A 21,276-nucleotide genomic window follows, 5' to 3' on the forward strand; every position below is an offset into this window, starting at 1 on the left:
AATTGACTTAAGTAAGTTCATGAATAATTTAGAACTATTAGAGTGTTCCTTTTGAAATATTAAATTAATATATTTGCCAACTCAATAATATACAGAATAACCAAACCTTTGCCTAATTTTTTCATTGATCAACTAACAGTCTAAGAACTGTTTAGGTTTAGTTAATTTATCGAACTTCCACGAGTGGAGTGTTCGAAACTCAGAAGACCAAATAAAAGCATATTTTATTCACATGCAAAAAAAAAAAGAAGAAGCATGAGATTTTAAACTCATTTTTCTAAATTCAGGTCCTAAAAATGACATTTGTGAATATATTTATATATATATATTTTGCCAATTCTAATTTATGAAAGAGAGGGTAATTTAGCAAGCGAACGAGCAGCGCTCTGTCAATTACCGACCCAAAACAAATCAATTAGCACCGCCCGCTTTTTATTTCATCCATGGCGCGAAACCCATCTCCCCCTCGGCAAACCATACCAATACCGACAACGCATTTCTCAGTGCATTTTCAACCCCACATCACATATCGCCTCCACCGTTCTCCCCCCATGCACTCAGCAAATGACAACTTTTATCGAACGAGTTTGTTTTCCAGGGGAATAATCGTCCGTATTTTCCCGGGAAATTGGAGCCGCCCGTGAAATTGTACCTCTACGATTTGCCATATGGTACACCATTCTCCAGATCGAGGTGAAGACTCGTCAGAGCTCAAATACCCCGGTCCCGCGCACATGGTTGAGTGATGCATTTTCTCTGATCCGCTTATCAGAAGCGTACTGGGTCACCCAGCATTCGGTTGTTGAATGAATCCCGAGGAAGAAGACTTCTAGTTTGCTCAAATCAGATTGAGGGAGATTCAGGGCTCACCAGGACATGATTTTGTCGTACCATCGTCAGATCATCTTATGGTGACTTTAGTCTCGCAGCTTGCAAGACCTTGTTCTCCGTTGTTGGCAACTGGTTTGTGAAGGAGGTATTTATTCTTGCGGGGTATTCTATTTATCATTGTTGTTTCCAGTCTTTTAACAAAATGTTTCTGTTTCCCGGACGACTTTCCAGCTATATAGTTTTATCCTGGTTAGAATAAAGAAAAAACATACGTAGGTTTGTTTTTATAAGTCGACCAATGAGCCAAATAGAATTATATACGATCTTTGTAAATAATACCCCAGTTCTAATTGATTGCCGAAGTCTCGGCTATTTTCTTGAGATAACCGCATGAGTAACTGATTAAGAGAGTATAATTCACGGTTATACACCACAAGAGATTGTAGTTACATCTATAATCCATATGTTTTTATTTTTTTTTATTCAAAAACCCATTTTACCAGTGTCCAAAATAGTGATCTTCACTGTTCGAAGGGTTATTCTTTTCTTTTTCCCGGCTCGCAGATTTACAATTGATTTGAACTCCCTGGACATCTGATTTTAATTTCTTGTTTTACTGAACTGATGATAAGTATTTATCTATTGGATCAAATGGGACAGCTTGGTGTTCTGTTCTATACTATTCTGTAATATCACAAGTGAGACAATTAGGGGTGTTTGTTTCTAATAAGCTTAGGTGGATTGGAAAGGTTGAGTTTGTGTAATCTATGTATGTTTATGCAATGGAATGAGTTATAAAGCTGTGTTTTGACTAATGAAAACTCATTGTAGACATTGTTATTTAGTTTTAGAAGGGTATTTATAAGTCTAGATAAAATAAGAAACAGGGGATGGTAAGCTTAGTTGTGTGGGATTAATAGAACCATAGTTTGAGATAAACAAACCCATGTACAAATATAGATCGATTTCTTAACTTCGAATTCCACAACTAGATTCATATGCCAAACACCCATTTAGGAATTCCAGTGACCGTTGATAGGTTACAGAAATGGATATTGTCACTAATAATGTCTCCAGAAAATCAACATCAGCTCTTCCATCATCATATGGGTGACTGCTGCACTCCAACCACATAAAAAAAGAAAAAAAAAGAAAAAAAAAAAAAGGAGTTTGCTTCATAGCAAACTATGGTTGGAGGGCTAGATTACTGCTGCAAAATGATGGGTACACCTTAGGATGCGCCCAAGTATTGCTCAGTAAAAAAATTAAATATAAGAAATGACTTAATAAAATGCGAAAAAAAGTGGTGTCAATCTACACACTCCAATGATCAAGTTAGTATTGGGTTTGTGAGTAAGAAGATACTAGAAAATAGTATGTAGTTTGGACATTCCTTCTATGTGCAACACCCGTGGGTCTCTTGAACTCATTGAACTATTGTGTGATTATTGGAGTGGTTATCTAACCATTATCTCCATCTTAACTTTTGTCAATTATTGACACCTTTGAGTTCAACTTATTTAAGTCCGAAGAATTGCAATCTTTTGAAATGAAATCAAATTGATTTGGAGTTTTAGTATTTGTTAATTAGGAATTTGCATATCTAGAGCGTTTATAAGAATTTTTATATTCAACAGAATTAAGTTACCATATCAAAAGTTCATTAAATGTATACGGTGATTGATTTAGTAGTATAATTGAATTGTACTTCCTTTTTATACGCCTTAAACTTGCTTTACACAGGTGAACTTCTATTTTGGATTCCAAGAGTGATGAAGGACAGCAATGAATGAAATCTGGGGCCAGGTATTGCAGAAGTTACTCAATTAAACTAATGATCATTGGGGATGGAAAGCTTGTTCATGAAGAATTGAATGGACCAAACTGCTTTTGCGTGTGTTGAAACCTTAGTGAATTAACCAAGAGCGGAAGCTAAACTCGCAGGGGTTTTGTAGGGAGAGTGAATTTTTTATTTTATTCAAGAAGAAGCCATTGCTCCACAATCAAGTAGGTCCCAGGCTCCATCGATCTTTTCAGCTCACACAGATGCTACAATTTCCTTTTTGTCACAGTTTGCTTGTTGATAATGTACGGCCTTTTAACTTCAACTTTAAAGCAGACATATCATATCATATCAAATAATTATTGTATTGTAGCACCTCTTAACTTGTCGATGTCAAACAAAATTTAGCAGCACTGGACTTGTAAATCTCTCATTAACACTTGAGTTTCAAATTCTTATTCTTAACATTGGTGGTACTAAAACAAACTCCGGTGTTGCTAGCGTAGCATTTTTTATGATAGTTCTTAACTAATTTTTATGACAAAATAAAGTCAAACCTATTATTGCAGATCATAAGAAGTAATAATTTGGTTAGTTGGGTTTGGTGATCAAATGTTATTCAAATGATAAAATATTGGCATAGATGGAAGAGACTATCAATTTTAGTAATTAAATGTTCTGGAGTCATCTCAAGACATATGCTCAATTTATTTATTTGGAGTTATGTTAATGAACATTGTTACCTTATTCACTAGGTACGTTTAGGAGGGCGGCAATGTTGTATGAGATATCAGTCCCATTAAAATTTGGTCTGGGATTACACTACTACTACTCATGAGCTATAATGTGGAATTGCGTAATCAACGGTGTGCAGTCGGCAACCAGAGGAGTTGGAGGTGGGCAGGGAGGTGCTAAACGCGAATGTATCCATTTGATAGAGCATAGGAGTTTTGAACGAGATCTGTAACAGCTCCGGACTTGCCTTGAGCACGCTTCAATTGCTCTTTCCTTCATCCAGCGCCAACTTCTCTCTTCTTGATTATTTTCCTTTTCCATCTGTTTGAGATCTATCCCAAATACTTCATCTCTATCTCTATCGCTTTCTTGAATTCGACTGCTGAATGTGATCTTTGGAACCCGCCATTAATTCATGATTCTAAGAATTTGAGCATGGAGTCCCAGCCTTCCCAATCGGGAAGGTCCCCGACTGACTATTCATGCCTCATCAGTAGAGAAACGGGACTTGATCGAACTATTTCCTCCCCCTCCGCTAAATCCAACACCGATGCCAGCAGCCAGAGCTTGTCTTCAATTCTCAACAACCCGCACGCTGGAAAATCCGATGCGTCGTGGGTTGGCTGGTGGTCATCCCCGTCCACCGTGAGCCCACCTGAGTTCATGCCCCTGGCTTCCACCATAGCCTCATCCGAAGTTACTCGATTGGATTTTAACAGCTACACGGCTGTGATCTCGGATCCTTTTAATCGATTCGAGGATATACGGAACCATTCCAGCAAGGAGGACGGTGGCTTGGATAGCATTGGGGGCCAAGGCGAGGCCCTTGTGGCATGTCTGAGAGAGGTTCCAGCGCTTTACTTTAAGGAAGATTTCGCAATGGAGGACGGGGCAACATTCCGTGCAGCGTGCCCCTTCTTGAATGTATCGCAGAATTTTGTGCTGCAAGAGAAGCTTTCGCATTATTTAGATGTGGTGGAGTTGCATTTAGTGAAGGAAATTTCACTGCGTTCCAATTCTTTCTTCGAGGCTCAGGGGCAGCTACAAGACTTAAATGTCAAGATAGTGGAGGGGTGTAGCCGGATACGGCAATTAAAGGAGACCATACGGCTCTTGGATGTTGATTTAGTGGATTCTGCCAATGAAATTCAGGCGCAGAATGCGACCAGGAACAATTTGTTGGCTCTTCAGCACAAATTGAAGCTTATTTTATATGTTAATCAGGCCATTTCAGCTCTTAAATTGGTACTTTAATTAGTCCATTTCATCATACTTGCTATGTTTTTTTTTTTTTTGTTTGCGCTTCTCGAATCTGCCTTTCGTTCCTAAATTCGTACCTCGTGTACTTAGTTCTGGTCGATACATTAAGTCATAGCAAATGGCAACTATTGTCAGATTATCTGCTTTTACATTCCTATCCGAAGTAAATCTTCCAGACCATAGTTCTGTTACTATTTTTTTAACAATAAACAACTTCTCATAGTGTTCAAGGGTTACAAACTCTGTTTGAGAGTTAAAAGAAAAGAAAGAAAATACTAAATCAAGAACTTAGAATTGATTACACTCTTCTTCCTCATGCATGTTAATGAAAATCGAACAAACTTGAGGAGTGGACTGCCTAGATACCCAAAAAACTGGAATTAATGTTGTCTTGAAAATGGAAGAAATTTTGGACTTATCATTAACGTCCCTAGAAAACTTAAATAAATGCCGGATGACAAGAGGTTTTTCTAAGAAAACCTTTTGAAGTTTGAATCAATAAAGTAATGCTGACTTACACAATTCAACCCCTTGATAAGAAAGAACCATAACCATAGATGCCTTCCAATTCTTCAAAATAAACTGCCTTCAATAGAGACAAAAAGACTTCTTCTACAAAACCTTTTGAAACTCGAACCAACGAAAGAAGCGAACCAATGTCTTGATGAGAGAGAATTATTAATGCCCTCCAAATTTTTACCCGAAACAACATCACTAACCTCTATCTTCAAGGATGGAAGGAGCAAATGAAAGATCCAGTGCCAGAAAGTGTTACCAGTTATTAACCTTTCCTGCTGAAATAATATCACTCAAGTGGTATAAAACAATGAAAATTTGCTAGTACTTGTAGATGTGGGAAGCTAACGTATTCAGGACTTGTGCAGTAGTTTAGAGACTCTCAGTCATAAGATCACAAAGGCAATTCAGATACATCGTTGTCTTAAGAAAATAAAGCTTGTATAGTTCTGTTCTCCTGTTAAGAGGTCCAAGATAAAGTTCAAACAAAGAATTCGTGGTCGTCTTTCTCCAAATTGGTGTGTCACGTGTAAAAGAAATTAGGGATGCCAGATCACCTTTTCCTTTAGTCCCATTTTAGCATGAGATTATAGACAAACATGGTTGTACTCCTGCTGAAAGAGACTGTACTCATTGTTCTGCTTTCTTGTTTTCTCATGACTAGAAAGCCAAAATTTTATGGCTCAATACTATGAGATATTTTGTGGGAGGTTTGGTTAGAAAGAAATAGGAGTTTTTCCTGAAGAATAGCACAGATGGAGTAACTTATCTTTCCTCTTTATAAAGGTATGATATTGGCCATAGTATTCATATCTAGTAGTGATGGTCGAAATTTTGTCATACAGCTAGTAGCATCAGCAGATTGTGCTGGAGCTCTGGATGTGACTGATGATTTACTACATCTTCTGGTATTTTCTCGTCCAATGAATTTGATCATTTTTATGTTTAAATCCATAATGTTTATCTGTCTGCACAAGTTCTACTCATATTTTAGGATGTAGTGTTGAAATGCTCTATACTGCCACTATTTATAAATGCCTTCCAATTAAGTTTCTAGGGTTTTTTAAAAACTATTTCTCAGCTTTTGAAGCAAGGATTATAAAATTTAATAAGAACGGAGGCATGGATGCATGAATCTAGGAGGATATCAGTCTTGTAAGAAAACAAAAATGAGATGATCCAGACACCAAATATTCACATTATTTTAAAGAAATTTAATTTGTAATTCCTGGTCCTAGTATTACTGATTTCATACATATTTGAGTAATCTGTTAATTCTACTCTTCTAGATATGGTTTCTAACTCTGTCCTGAAACAAAAAACTTGGTTTACGTTTTTGTTTGATAGATTTATTTCCATTCCAAAAGGTTATTATATTGGTTCAGATCACCCAAAATTTGCTTGGTTGATCTGAAAATAAATATTTCTTAGTTTAGTTTATTATGTGCTTTAGGAGGGTGATGAACTTGCTGGTCTACATTGCTTTCGTCACCTACGTGATCATGTAGCAGCATCAATTGAATCCATAACCAGGTACATCTTCAAACTTATTGCTGTACAAGTGAGATACAATTAGGAAAGAAGAATTAAACCTTTATAAACATCCAGTTACTTCTTTAGTGCACAGTTGGGGGAATCACATTTATCATTATATTTAATAGATTTCCATTTTGAACCATGCCGGTATATTGCGTGCATTAACCATCAACGTATAAACTTGGTGCCATGCCCGCTTCAAATGACCTTAATCACGAGGGAAATGGTTAAATTCTGTATATTGGTAGAAATGACTGTCCATTTCATTTTTTATTTTTATTTTTTTAAATGAGAAACAGGAGAATATCATTCAAGAGGCAAAAGCTCAAACAAAACAACCTAAGGGACAAGGGGATAAGGCATCCCTTTTCCCAAAGGAAGGATACAGTAAGACCTTACAATTTAAATTGATGGTGTCTATCGAGTAGTTACAAAACAAACTGTTTTGGGTATTCCACGTTTTGGCTATAAACTGTAAAGATCACAAACAGAAAGAAGAGAGCTTGGCTTATCAATGAACACTTGGGATTTCTCTCTTTTCAAAGAAACCAAGGAATAGCCTAGAAAAATTCATCGAAAGCACTCTAGCTTTGTTTTTGAGCCACCATCTCGAGAGGATTTCAGCCAAACACAAAACCGTTCCACTGGGTTTACACCCCTGCAACCCAAACAACTCATCAAAAAATTCCCACATTTACCAGCGAACTCACAGTACAACAGCAGTTGGGAAGAAGATTCCTCAATTTTACAGCACATAACACACATATTGGGGGAGATACACAGGTGGGGGAATCTCCGTTGAAATTGTATCAAGGTTTCCTTTCCTATTTTCTGTTGTCAATTAACTATTTGTATACATATATGTGAACTAAACTTAAGTATTAGTTATTTAAATTGTAAATTGGATACCCGTTCTAGTTCACGAGTGAACCACCTTGATTACCTCAATAATTCTATGAGACAATTGACCACTAGGCTGAACTGAGCTGATGAGTCTACGGCCAAAAATCATAGACAGATATTACCTGTTTTGATCTCTTTGAGCTATATGGTTCCTGGCACACTCAATAGTTTGAAATGTTCAGCTAAATGTAGAACTGAAACCCTGTTGATTCCACTGTGGTGGTGCCTATAATAGAAACAAGAGCATTTCACTCAATGACTCGATAAGACAATGCGGGGTTGAATATGTAAATTTTTTTATACTTTTACAGAAATAGTATACTCCGATTATTTTTATATATGGCATGTAAGATGTTGCTTGTATCTTATTTTGCGTCTTATTGTTTTTGTAACTTTAAAGTGAGTGGCTATGGATGCAATATACATTTTTATTATTACATTTTTGCAATTCCCTCCAGAAACTATTGATATATTAGTTTTGTGGTGTAGCATTCTTTCAGCAGAGTTTATGCGCGCCTCAATTCATGATGCTGGAGATGTAGATATCGTAATTATAACTGAAACAAAAGCAAGGGCTTCAAATTTAATGAATGGAAAGGATGAAGTAAGTAAATATTGGTATAAAATAACTTGAAAATATTTGTTCTTCTGGTTTTCTGGTTTATCTCTTACTAGTTAGCTGAACTGAAGGATTACTAATATTTTCTCTCTGTAGTGGATTATGCTATAACCTAAACATAACTAGAATAGTATTAAGACATGAAAGGTAAGAGCTACAAGATAACCCAAGTACTCGAGGTACTTGGAACCTCCCACTCTGAGTATCTAATTCAAGCCTAAAACCGTCTAAACAATTCTCTGCCTTCCTCCTCTGCCATCTCTATTTATAACCAAATCGCATGGCACACCCTAGCTAATTACCTATATACACTTAGCGGTGATATATAGATCCTTAATGGCATTCCTATCAGATTAACTTAAACAATATATTCTTACATTGAAAAGAATATATTTCTTTTTCTTTATCTTAATTATGTTTGAATTTTATTTCTTTTATTGTTATTTCTTGAGGACTTGTTTTACAATTTCGTTCATGTAACGTGTGAAATTCCAACTGTAGCAGGTCAAGTTGGACGAGGAAGAAACCTCCAACTTTTGCGATCATCTTCTTCCTATTATCATTGGGTTGCTTAGGACCGTGAGTTCTAATTATTCTACTATATTGTTTTGGTTGAAGAATAATTTCTTGATCCTTCCTCTCTGTGGACGTTAAATCCTTCATTTGTACATGAAGATCCGTAACGATCAACTAGTCATTTTATCTTGCTAATTGTAACAATCTCGTCAGTAACTGATCACCCAAAACTGATTTTCAATTCTGAACCTAATTAATTGCATATATATGACGAGTTCTCCAGGCCAAGCTTCCCTCTGTATTGAGGTTATATCGTGATGCAGTTACAGCTGATATGAAAACTGCTTTTAAGAATGCAGTGGCAGAATTACTTCCTGTTCTTCTACTCAGACCTCTAGACTCGGATTTTGCACCTGGAGAGAGAACGGTAGATGCAGATGGTGAGATGTTCCTGAATCTTGATATCCGTTTGTACAACACTAATGTTTGATTAGTCTTTTTTTAATTTGAAACAAGATAATGTCGTCCATATTTCTTACATGATATCAGTAGTAATTTCATTGAAGATGATGAATTACAAAAGATTAAATGGAAAAGTCCATCTGAAACCAACAGCGTGAATGAAAACCATATCCCCAATAAGGTGATAGGCTACCTAAGCTTTGAATTGTCATGAAAAATGTAGTGTCCTTCAGCCTCTGTCGGATTTATTTCCTTTTTCATTATAAAATGTTCTTTTACACACACTCGCATATATATATGTATATTTTTCTTAGTAAAATATATTTTAACATGATAAAGTTGTGTGCCATCTAGTACACAATTTTAAGTTTCTTTAATGCCTCTTTAATTTCCTGTCATTCCCTTTTATGTGAATGATATTTCAATTAATTTATGACTTAGGTGGAGGTGCGACGCTTGCAAGCAAGCTGAGGGGCCTCTCATCTGAAGGCTTTGTTCAACTTTTAAGTGCCATTTTGAAGATCGTACAGGTAATTTGTCTTGCTTAAATGTACTCTCTCCATAATACACTTAATTTGTCCTTAATTGAATCTAATTACTTAAATTATTAAAACATTATATTATTGGTCAAAAGAAAGTTCCAGTTTGTGATTGTTGCCTCGTAATTTTTTTCTTAAACTGTTGAGAATTGGGCTGGGGATAAAAATGTTAATGTTAAAAAGTTAAAGGAAAAGTTTGAAATTTGAGTGTTATGGATGAAGTGAATGGAAGCTTGAGATAGATCGTGAAACTAGCAAGTAGCAAGCTTGTTAAATTGGATATCCCTTTGGCCTTCCCTCAATTATATTTTTGGTCGACTTAGTTTGGTGTATGATTTTTTCTTTTTTTTCAATTTATTTCAAGTCTGGTTTGGTGCAAGGGTAAATGAATATTCCAGAAGGCATTGATTTTAGGCACATTTGTGGAATCCTATTAAATAAGCTAAGTAGTTGGCTCCCCTAATTTAGATTTATTCTTACCTGTATCTAGAGATTTGGTTTGATTATAGGGATTTTGTTTAGATGAGATTTGTTGTTATTTAGAATCTAGGGGTTTAATTAGCCGTTCTCAAGGCACATGTACTTTCTGAAATTCATTAGGAAAAACAGCAAACCAATTTAGACTTGCAACATGGTAGCAAAGTCATTCTATTATGGGAGGTCTGATTGATTAGCGTAGCTTTCATAGTTATCAAACTTCCACCTTGACCAAATTTATTCGTAGCCTTTATAGCTACTGAACTTCCATCTTGACAAAATTTATTTGGAGCCTTTGTAACTACGGATCTTCCACTTTGACCAAATTTCATTCAGATCCTTCATAGCCACCATCCACCATTGAAGCATCATTGTTCCAACGTAGCGTTAGCATTATGCAACAATCAATGATCACATAAAAGAGTATTCACAGCAGGAAGGCCACAACATTAGCATTAGCATTCCCAGCTTCATTCACCACAACTGCAGCCGCACGCCCACTATCAATTCATTCATCTTTTCATCCATCAATCTGCAAGCCCACTTGCATTCATTCGTAGTGTGAGAAACAAGGGATAAATGTCAAAGACACGAGTGTACATTGCATAGGAGTCCATATCAGAACAAAAGACACCAGTTGCGAAGATTAGTGGATTCAATAACGAAGAGATGGAGAGATTGAAGGTGTTCTTGAACTCGCTCATTAAATCATCAATCTCCAGTACCTTGACAATTTCAGGTAAGTCTTCATTCACTTTCTGTATAAATCCTTTAGAGATAAGTCAACTCTTGGATTATAGACTCTGGTGCAACTGATCACATGACTCCTCACTCACAATTTTTTAAAACATATAAACCATGCCTGAGTGATCGAAAAATTACAGTGGCAAATGGAACCGGTGCCACCATTGCAGGAACTGACAATGTATCTATTTTCAAATATTTACACAAAAAAACATCCTACACGTCCCAAAACTATCGAATAGACCTATTCTACTTGCAATTACTTGAGAGAACAACTAGCTCTGCTCCTATGCCATTTCTTAGTTCCTCTAATGAAGATGCTGTTTGGTTACATCGTTTTCGCATGGATCACCCCTCATTTAGGGTTTGGAGAATTATGTTTCCAAATTTGTTTCAAGGACTCCAAGTCTTTGGTTTTTCAGTATGATACGTGTGAACTTGTCAAACATTGTCGTATATCTTTACCTATCTGTCAAATTAAAACTATACCCCCTTTTCATTTGATTCAGAGTGATAGGTGGGACCCTCAACTATTCCAAGTATTTCTAGTGCTATTTGGTTTCTCATATGATTGTACTCGTGTCACATGACTATTCCTTCTCAAACAAAAATCAAATGTTAGTAATATTATTCATGCCTTCCACTCAATGATTCAAACCCAATTTAGAGTCAAAATTAAAACATTTCGAACTTGTAATGCAAGTGATTATTTCAATCAAACCCCATCCCCATATTTTTTTATCTCAAGGCATTATCCATGATTCTTCGTGTGTTATTACATTACAGCAAAATAGAGTGACCGAAAGGAAATATGGACACCTGTTAAACAACAAAATAGTAGGGAGGCATATATATCTTGTTCACACTCGACCAAACATAACATACTCAATGAGTATAATAACCTAGTTCATGTATGATCTGCTGGAGCCTCACCTTCAGACAGCATATAGAGTATTACGTTACCTGAAAGGAACTTCAGGAAAAGAAATTTTATTCAAATAGAACAATTTCCTTACATTGGAAGCTTATACTGATGTTGACTATGCTGCATCAATAGTAGGCAGAAGATCTACCACAGGGTATTGTACTTTTCTGGGAGGTAATTTAGTAACGTAGTGAAGCACAAGGCAAAATGTGGTGGCTAGATACAACGGTTTTGTGAACTCTTATGGTCGAGATAATCCATGATGACTTAAATATTAAGGGAGAAGGTCCAATAAAGTTGTAATGTGATAACAAGTTAGCTATCAATATTACACACAATCCTATCCAGCATGATGGGACAATGCATATTGAAATTGATTAGGAAAAATTAAAGAATGAGAAATTATGCATTAGTTTTGTGCCTTCACAACTTCAACTAGCCGATATACTAACAAAAGGATTTCACAATTCAAGAGTTAGTATCCAAGTGGGGAATGGATGATAACTTAAGGGGTGTGTTGAAGGAATGACCTTAATTTAAAGAATATTGGTGTAATCCACTAAATAAGATATGTAGTTGACTTCTAATTTAATTTTTTTTTTATATAGTATTTAGAGATTTTTTAGATTATAGGAAATTTTTTAAATGAGATTTATTGTTATATAGCAAGTTAATTTAGACTTGCAACCCTATCTTCATCTCTTTTGTTTTTGTTTTCCTTTAATATTCAGTAACGAAAGTACTTTGTCCTACGAAAGAAAGGTATCATGTAGGGTTGCCGGTTCGCTTTTTCAATAAGCTTCCTGATTCTAATAGGGTTTCTGGTTCTTTGTCTGAATAAGTTCTTCTGATTCTTGATGGACATTACAGGTTTAGTAATTGTTGTTTTTGATTTTATCAGGTTGAGAAGTGATTTCAGGTTTTTTAGGAATGGATTTCTTTGGCTCTAAGATTGTCGTTTGAGGTTCAAGGCATGGACCTCTACTGAAAGAACTGAAGGAAAGAAATAAGGAAGAACTTGACAACGTATCTTCTTCCTCAATTTCTTCTCGAAGGTGGATCAGAAACACAATTATTAACAAAAACAAGAACACAAAATGAGGACTGGACGCTCTCTTGTAGGGCCAAATTAGTCATCAAATTGCTCTTCAATTGGTTTTGAATCACAAAAGTAAATATAAAATTCCTTCTAGCTACTTGCAATTTGTAGATCGTACCCCTATTCTTCTCCAATATAAAGATTGGACGTAAAACGCTAATTAAGGTATTGAGCATGCATCTGGTTTAAGAATTATTAGCCTATCCAAATAGGCGGTAGTTGGCAGTTAACAACTTGCGCGAGAGTTAAATCAGGTTTTGTCATTCCGAAGGGCAATAAAGCAGATTGGTCCATTGTTATGGCATGGATCAAAATTTCTCTTAAACAATGAATGAAATTGTAATATTTCTAGATGTCATCTTCCTCTAAGCTTACTCTCTAAGTTTTTCACCTTGCTGGAATTTTATCGAATGCATTATGATTTCTTTTCATTTAGTGAATGCAGGTACATTTGGTGCGTGCTGCAGAAGTGAAAAAGTCTATTGAATGGATTATGTGCAACCTTGATGGGCATTATGCTGCAGATTCAGTTGCTGCTGCAATTGTTATTGGTGCTGCAGCTTCTGGTACAGCTCAAGATAGTGATAATCAAGGTGGTTTGCTTCTTCCACATTTACCTCAGCAAGCAGCTGCCAAGGTTACTTCCTCACAGGGAAAGGAAAATGAAGCAGCAAATCCTTCAAATATGTCTAGAAATTTCAGGTTAAGTTTTGCTTCGTTATGATAGTTTTAGATTAATTAATTATGATATATTGATTATCTTTCCCAGGGGAGGTCGATTGTAGGAGCTTGTATGCATTCTTTATGTTTGGGTTTGGCTTTGTGCTACTTTAGTTGGGTAAAAAAAACTAAGCAGGTGCGATTAGGTATCACTCTATTCAAATGATCATACTTGATGTACAGATGGTTGCATCTGCTCTCTCTCTATCTCTTCCTCTCACTGTTATATTTTGGTTGATAAGGAAGTATTATTTAGACCTTGGATAAAGTGTTCTCAGTTCAACTTAGAAATAGAGGTTTTAGCCTAGGACATTGACCTTCCTCAAAAGCAATCAGACTACCACAAGTACAATTATATAATTGTTCAGGAAAGCTTGAGAAAGAATAAAATTAAAAGTTAGGGGCACTCTTACTGCTTACTGCCTTCCCGCTGCACCAAACCAATCTTCGTTGAGACTTTGGACAGCAAGAGATAATCTCAGCTGTAAAAAGAAGAAAGAAAAGAAGTCCAATCTATCAGGTGTGGTGCTATGAAGCATTCTTAATGGACTTTTAGGAAATTCATTGATAATCTTGTTCTTTTCTTTCTTTTTCTTTTTCTTTATTTTTTTTTTCTGATAAAATGTTTGCTGCTCACTTGCCGAATATTAACTTGTGATACCTTCCATTTTTGCTTTTCAACTTTGTTTTTATCTCGACTGTTGACGTAATTTGATTATAAACAGAGCTGATGTACTGCGAGAAAATACGGAAGCTGTTTTTGCAGCTTGTGATGCTGCTCATGGAAGATGGGCTAAACTCCTTGGAGTTCGCACTCTTGTTCATCCAAAGTTAAGATTGCAAGAGTTTTTAAGCATATACAACATTACACAAGATTTTATTACTGCCACTGAAAAGGTACCCCCAAAGCTTTATCTGGAATATGAACTTAAAAGGATATAAATTCATAGCTGATCATAGCATTCATGATTTCATTATTCTTCCAACTTAAACAGATAGGTGGAAGGTTGGGATATAGCATTCGTGGAACTTTACAGTCCCAGGCCAAAGCTTTTGTTGATTTTCAGCATGAATCTCGTGTAAGTTTCTTATTATCCCTTCTTTTTTGTTTATTTATTTATTTAGAGTTATTTTCTACTTAAATATTATTCATGGTTCATTAATTTATGTCATTGTAGATGACAAAAATAAAAGCAGTGCTTGATCAGGAAACATGGGTTGAAGTGGATGTTCCCGATGAATTTCAAACTGTAGCTGAATCAATATGTTCTCAGGAGCTGCTTTCTGAAAAAGTTGATCATGCTCAGGGTAATATGGATCGAAGCTACAGTGATGTGGCTGCAAATAATGACGATTCACGCATTGTAGGTGGTGAATCTCTCAATGCTCAACAAAACTCTGAGCAGATTGATTCAAGTGACATGTCTGGGGGGAACACTGCACATGTGAAGCCTACTCCTGCGGATACAGTTGAAAAGAGTAATGCTGATGTCACAAATACTACGACACAAGTTAACAATACTAATGTGAAGGAACGTGGAAAATCGAGTTCTCAGACTTTGCAATACAAAGGCGTTGGTTATCATATGGTAAACTGGTTAGTTTCTTCTTTCTTATATACTTTTTCTAGAATAGACATCTATGGCTTGCTCTCCCCTTCACAAGCATGCTCAATTATATTAGTTGATGCTTAGTTCTTGGCCCTGACTTCTCCTATTTGGTTATTTGTTCTTCTTTATTTGGAGATTTATTATTCATTGTACTGTAAGTTCTATTTTTTCTTCTTCAATACCTTGTACTGATGTATGCTATCGTTTATTGACTTTAATTAGCTTAATGAACTATACTTGTTCTGGGGTCTCAGAAGAGTAATTTTTCTTTAATGGTTTCTTTCCCAGTGGTTTGATCTTGCTCAAGATGTTGTCGGAGTACATTGACATGAACGATTCTCTTCCAGCACTATCTTCCGAAGTCGTACATCGTGTTGTGGAAATTCTCAAGTTTTTCAATACAAGAACGTGTCAACTTGTTCTTGGAGCTGGGGCTATGCAGGTACTTTATTTAAACACGATATTTGTAGTTAATGCAATGCTTCTAGATTTGTTTCATTAACTAACTTGTCAATATGGAATCCTTGAATCCCTGGACTTGTGATGTCCATGTGTGTTGACTGTGAAACCATTGTCCTTTTGTTTGTTTGTTATTTATTTTCTTTTTTTCACTCCTTCTAGGACTGTTTCTTTTTTAACATTTTGTGTCTTTTCATTGACAGAAGTTTGTATTTTGTTAAAAGGAAGAACCATTGAAAATAATTTGGATTTTTCATTCATTTATTTATTTAACGTATAGCTGTTTGAATACTATAATTTTTTTTTTTTTCTCACAGCGCTTTGTTAATCATGCTAATTATGCTTACCATGGAGACTATGATTTTCAAATGCTAGGTTGGTTAACTTCCCATCCTAAAAACTTAATTTATGTGTTGTTCCAGGTGTCTGGTTTGAAGTCTATCACATCCAAACACTTAGCCCTGGCCAGTCAAGTTATCAGTTTTATCTTCGCCATTGTTCCTGGTAAGTTGTAACAAAATTTGAAGGCTTCGACTTAAGTTCCCTATTGTTATTATTCTTGCAGCCTATGTCTCACGGGCCAATGCCAACCAACTTTACGTCTAGGAAGCCATGTTTTGCCTCACCCTTAATGTTTTCATCGCCTACTTCAACTAAAAAGCAGTCTTCTTTTCTCTGTTTAATCTTATCATTATTATTTTCCATAAGGATGAAAAAAAAACTTATTGGAATCTAGAAGATATATGCAAATAAGGGAGGACATAGTAGAACCAACAGGATCTGATCTAATTGGCTTTATCAAAAAGAAAAGAAAAAAAAAAAAAAAAAAAACTACATTTTTGGACAAAGTAGACCATCTAGAGACGAAGAAAGAGCTGTTATATTTTTCATCTATCCACTCTTTCCCTTCTCTTTGTTAAACACATTTTTCTTACAAACTACAACTCCCCATAAAAGAGCATGTACCATAGCATTCCAAAAAACCAACCACAACGGCTACTCAACATCTGGGATATCATTCCCTAGACACCAGAAAAAATGCATTTTAATCATAAGTGTTCCTAGTCTTTCAATTTTTTATAAAAAGAGAACACCTTCAGATCAGTTTGAATTTTTATAGTGCTCAAGATATTTGAAGTAGTTTGACGTTTTTTTCTTCTTTTTATGTCCTGACCAAGAAATTAGGAGGATCCTTTTTCTCAAGGTACCCGAGGCACGAAAGACAATGTTACTCTCAGAGATTGATCGAGTGGCTCTAGTATATTTTTTTATCCACACTTTTCTTCTTCTGTTATATATTGATTATGCTCATTAGCTTCCTATAGTGCTAACTGGTTAATATTGTAACTTGTCTTCTTTTTTCCCCCCACAAAATATGTATATGTTGCTTGTCACTGTGATGGGAAAGGGTTCAAATAGATATAGTGTATTGCTTGTGAGCCAAAAAATTTTAAAATATGAATTACATTGAATTCCAATAGACCTGGCTCAAAGCACACATTTGAAGGGGAAAAAGCACCTATTGACACAGTAAACTGACCCCAAAAATTGCAAACATTGACATTTGATTGAACAATATTACTAAAGAGAGCGCACATTCATCTCATATGCAAGTATTTCAACCTTTTTGGGTATATGGGGTGAGATAAATTGAAGAGTCTTTAACACATTTAAGGAAAAAGAATATATATTTATACTAGCCATCTTGGATGGTTGGTTATTAGTTATTTTAAAAAATTAATTTAGTTTAATTTAAATTGTTGCAGTTCAAGTGGCATCAAATAGCTCCACCTTTAGCTTCTAGTATATAGTTTTTGGATAGCAAAAATATATAAATATATATATAGATACCACAATTTTGGCTTTTCTGGAGCTGTTTTAGGATTCTTGTTTAGTCCTTGTATTATTACTCTTGAATATTTTGACAGCTTTCTCTTACTATATCCTGTATGAATGCCATTTCTTTAATAAAAACTACGATTTCGAGAATTGGCCTGTTATGTATTTGCACCATTTATTGAATTATTTAATAATTTAGGATTTCAAAGTTCACCGAGATGAAATTCATACTAAGCTGGTCCAGATAATGAGGGAAAGGTTATCGGTACATCTTCGTGGCCTGCCTCAAATTGTTGAAAGTTGGAATAGGCTCGAGAATTCTGACCCTCAGCCTAGTCAGTTTGCTCGATCACTTACCAAGGTAGCTACATGTATTCATCAAGCAAATCAGTTCATTCTTTTCAGTATCGAAGTCCCTTATTGCACTTTGCCTCTAGTTACTTTATATGTTTGTTTTTTGTACCGTGTTAAATTAAGGGATTTGTCCTTTCTTTTTCAATATCGAAGTCCCTTATTGCACTTTGCATAATTGAAACACTTTGCATGTAAGGATTTTTATGACGAATGAAGTCCTATTAGGATGTTGGGTTGCAATCACTTTTCATAATTGAACACTTTGCATTTAATTGTACTTTTTGGGTTGTTTCTCTGCATATTTCCGACTGACTTGGGTTGAAATCACCACTATCCAGGAAGTTGGGTACCTTCAGCGTGTCTTATCTCGAACCTTACATGAGGCTGATGTTCAGGCAATATTTAGGTAAGTCAATTCTCCACTTCGTTGAAAATTTGAAGCTTTGTTTCATAATTTTTTCGTTTTTAGTTTTTGTTTTCTAAAATTATGTTTGTTTCCTTACGTATTTCTTAATTAAGGAAAAATCTGAATTTCTAATCAAATTTCAAAAGCAAAAATAAGTTTTCAAAAACTACTTTTTTTTTTTTTTTTTTTTTTCAAAACTTGTATTAGATTTTGAAAACATTTGTAAAAGGTACATAACAAAGCAAAGAATACTATAGTTGGAATGTGTGTCTATAAGTTGATTTTTGAAAATTAAAAATCAAATAGTTATCATACGGGTCTGAGATATCTGCATGGATAACAAATTAACAGCACTCTTGAGCTTCTCTGTGAAAGAGATTACTACCAAAGATATACATCATCGTTCGTTTTAGTATATGAGTTCTGAAGCAGATCAATAACGAGATTCTTATGTTGGTTCCTGTAGTAGAATATGTTAAGCAAACTCTGATATTTTAATATGGCTTTCCTTCTTAATATATATATTATTATTATTATTATTTTAGAAAAATAGATTACTGCTAAATTTATAGCCATCTGTGAATAGATAATGTTTCCCGTTCTACTTCTTGGAAATTAACAATTCTATTTCGTGCGACCTTCAGGCAAGTGGTGAAAATCTTCCATTTACAAATTTCTGAAGCATTTTCACGATTAAACATAAGCACCCCACAATCAAAGGATAGGTAATACCCCTTTGTCCTTCAGGAACCAAGGACATTGTCACCTATTAACTTACACCGAACCATTATTACAATATGCTCCTTGTTCTGACACCCTTTTTCTACTGCATACCAGGCTGCTTCGTGATGTTAAGCACATTCTTGGCTGCATAAGATCTTTGCCTAGCGACGACTCGAGTAAACCTGACATCCCAAACTGGGGGAAACTTGATGAATTCTTTGATCAAAGATTCGGATCTGAAGCTGGATAATAATATGAATGTGTATTGGCCATTGTTTTCTTTTTCGATGAAGGGTGTCATATTTGAGGAGTAAATAACAGGATACCAGAAGTCAATTTTCAACCTATGTCATCCCCCTTGTACAACTTAAATATCAAGGTACGATGTAAAAAAAACTTTATCCTAATTAATTTTGACGAATCTTTGTCAGTAGGGGTAAATGTTTAAGCTCTTTCGAAATATAATCGAGGTTTGCATACCCATAACATTTATGGGCACTTTTTAGTTTCCATTTCTAACCTTTACGGAGTTTAAGAAACACTGGTATTGCCCAATTTCTTTTCTCTTCTTTTGTTTCTACAACTCGTACAATATGAGGAGAGCTGCATTTTGGCCTCCAAAACTCAATTCATATGTTGCTCCACCTCTTACGTACTACATAGCAATTAATGTTTAGTTCCTACAACTAATTTGAACTGCATAAAGTTCGGCTGGGCCTTTATTTTCCCCTTTCTAGTCTGACTTATGCTGCTTAGAAACTAGTCATGTATATTAGATTTTCATACTTACGTAATGAAACTTTTCACTATTAGCGTGCATTGTTCAATGACATATGATCATGGATGATTTGAATCATCAGTACATTGACTTGATTTTATTTGCAGTATCATCTGAGTGACTTCTTTTTATGTTCAATGGACAGGTATAAAGTAAAGATTCGGATTCAGATATTTCAACGAAACTTCCCCCCTTCCCCGTTTTGCTGAAACACGTAACGTGTTGTTTGTACTGGCTAGACCAACGCATTTTGCTGCTCTAATTGTAGCTAGTTTAGAGAAAGAACAGCTCAATTGGTTTCCTTGATGAGAAGCTTCATCCAGAATAGCTTTTAGTTCCTTTCTTTTCTTCCCCCCTCCAATTTCAATTGCCTTCCGTAAAGTTATGCATATTTGTATTTTGTAGAGTATGTCTATTGCTATGAAGAATTGTGCTTACTACTGCTGGTTATGGATTTTGTCCTAATCGACCCTTCTATTTTCAGGTTGTATATAATAATTTCTCATTCTTAAATAGAAAAAATAAAGTGAATTTTATGCTCTCAAATTCGAAAGAGAACTCAAAATATAGACGTTGAAACTGCATAAGAGGAATTGAAAGAAGAAGAGATTTTCACGCAAACAATGTAAACCTACAAAAGAAGAGAGATTTGATCTTTAATTTAGCAGACTTCATTCGAGATATTGAATTCAAATGTTCAACATTTTGTTAGTTTGGTAGGTTTAGCAGTAGCTAAGTGACGTGAATTTAAAGCTTTGACATTTTCTGTGGATCACATATATGTTAACTCAGTTGAAGTATGTTGCAGTGTATATTAAAATACAAATAAGGAGAGAGGAGAGAGGAGGGTATAAAAGGAAGAAGTGAAATTGGAAAGATGATGCAGAGAGAATAATGCGAGTGTTGAAGTGTAGGGTGTAATTTAGGAAGGTAAAAAGAGGCCATGTGAAAAACTGGGGAGTTGGAAGGGTGTTGAAATGGACGTCAAACTGCCTCCATATTCCATTTTTGTCAACTTTCTCTTAGTATTCTCTCTCCTTGTCTCTTCCCTCCTCACTCCTGCCTGCCACCTCTGCCCTAATCATATTTTCATGCTCTTGGTGTATTTCTTCTAACACTGCCCTAATCATATTTTCATGCTCTTGGTGTATTTCTTCTAACACAGGAACTCCAAAATAGATCTGGTTGGATGGTTGATAAGGTTGAAGAAGAAGCCCTCTCAAAGAAATTGAATTGAATTGTGTATATAGATATTTAAATAATATGCGTGAGTTAGAGTAGCAAGAGTAGTAGTAGTAGTAGTAGATGAAGAATTAATGAGGTGGAGGGGAAAGGGGAAATTGGTAAAAATGGGAAGGGAGTGGTTTCTTATAATGGGAGCTTTTCCGAATTTGGCAAATTCCACAAAAGCACAGCAGAGAGTGGTAATATTGGAGGAAAAG

The 21,276-nt window shown here is 35.4% G+C and overlaps 1 protein-coding gene and 1 long non-coding RNA gene across 4 annotated transcripts; both read left to right on the top strand.

Moving 5' to 3' along the window:
- Positions 1-338: 338 nt before the first annotated feature.
- LOC111803528 (uncharacterized) lies at positions 339-2,997 on the top strand. The gene is made up of 2 exons (XR_002816384.2): positions 339-976; positions 2,575-2,997. It is a non-coding gene; the product is annotated as an uncharacterized LOC111803528 (long non-coding RNA).
- A 343-nt stretch (positions 2,998-3,340) lies between these two features.
- Positions 3,341-20,271, top strand: LOC111803527 (vacuolar protein sorting-associated protein 54, chloroplastic). Of its 3 annotated transcripts, none has more exons than XM_023687972.2 (19): positions 3,348-4,594; positions 5,971-6,033; positions 6,579-6,658; positions 8,054-8,168; positions 8,688-8,762; positions 8,983-9,139; positions 9,603-9,691; positions 13,391-13,647; positions 14,391-14,562; positions 14,661-14,744; positions 14,844-15,262; positions 15,564-15,717; positions 16,157-16,238; positions 16,913-16,992; positions 17,773-17,934; positions 18,266-18,333; positions 18,978-19,058; positions 19,171-19,435; positions 19,980-20,271. In XM_023687972.2, the coding sequence occupies exons 1-18, from the start codon at positions 3,785-3,787 to the stop codon at positions 19,304-19,306; spliced, it is 3,084 nt and encodes a 1,027-aa protein (XP_023543740.2). In that variant the 5' UTR covers positions 3,348-3,784; the 3' UTR covers positions 19,307-19,435; positions 19,980-20,271. The 3 variants fall into 3 exon arrangements, with proteins under 3 accessions (XP_023543743.2, XP_023543740.2, XP_023543739.2); XM_023687971.2 differs by having other exon boundaries at positions 3,349-4,594; positions 8,685-8,762; XM_023687975.2 differs by lacking the exons at positions 18,266-18,333; positions 18,978-19,058; positions 19,171-19,435; positions 19,980-20,271 and having other exon boundaries at positions 3,341-4,594; positions 8,685-8,762; positions 16,920-16,992; positions 17,773-17,915.
- The last annotated feature ends 1,005 nt before the right edge of the window (positions 20,272-21,276 follow it).

This window comes from Cucurbita pepo, chromosome 10 (assembly GCF_057944985.1).
Source record: "Cucurbita pepo subsp. pepo isolate OVF chromosome 10, ASM5794498v1, whole genome shotgun sequence".
Taxonomy (NCBI): Eukaryota; Viridiplantae; Streptophyta; class Magnoliopsida; order Cucurbitales; family Cucurbitaceae; genus Cucurbita; species Cucurbita pepo.

What these genes read in the sequence shown, in the direction of transcription:
- LOC111803527 (XM_023687971.2), top strand. Translation starts at nt 3,785, where the DNA reads ATGGAGTCCCAGCCTTCCCAATCGGGAAGGTCCCCGACTGACTATTCA. An exon ending in TTATTACTGCCACTGAAAAG is followed by an intron (nt 14,563 to 14,660) that starts GTACCCCCAAAG and finishes CAACTTAAACAG; the next exon opens with ATAGGTGGAAGGTTGGGATA. An exon ending in GGTTATCATATGGTAAACTG is followed by an intron (nt 15,263 to 15,563) that starts GTTAGTTTCTTC and finishes TTTCTTTCCCAG; the next exon opens with TGGTTTGATCTTGCTCAAGA.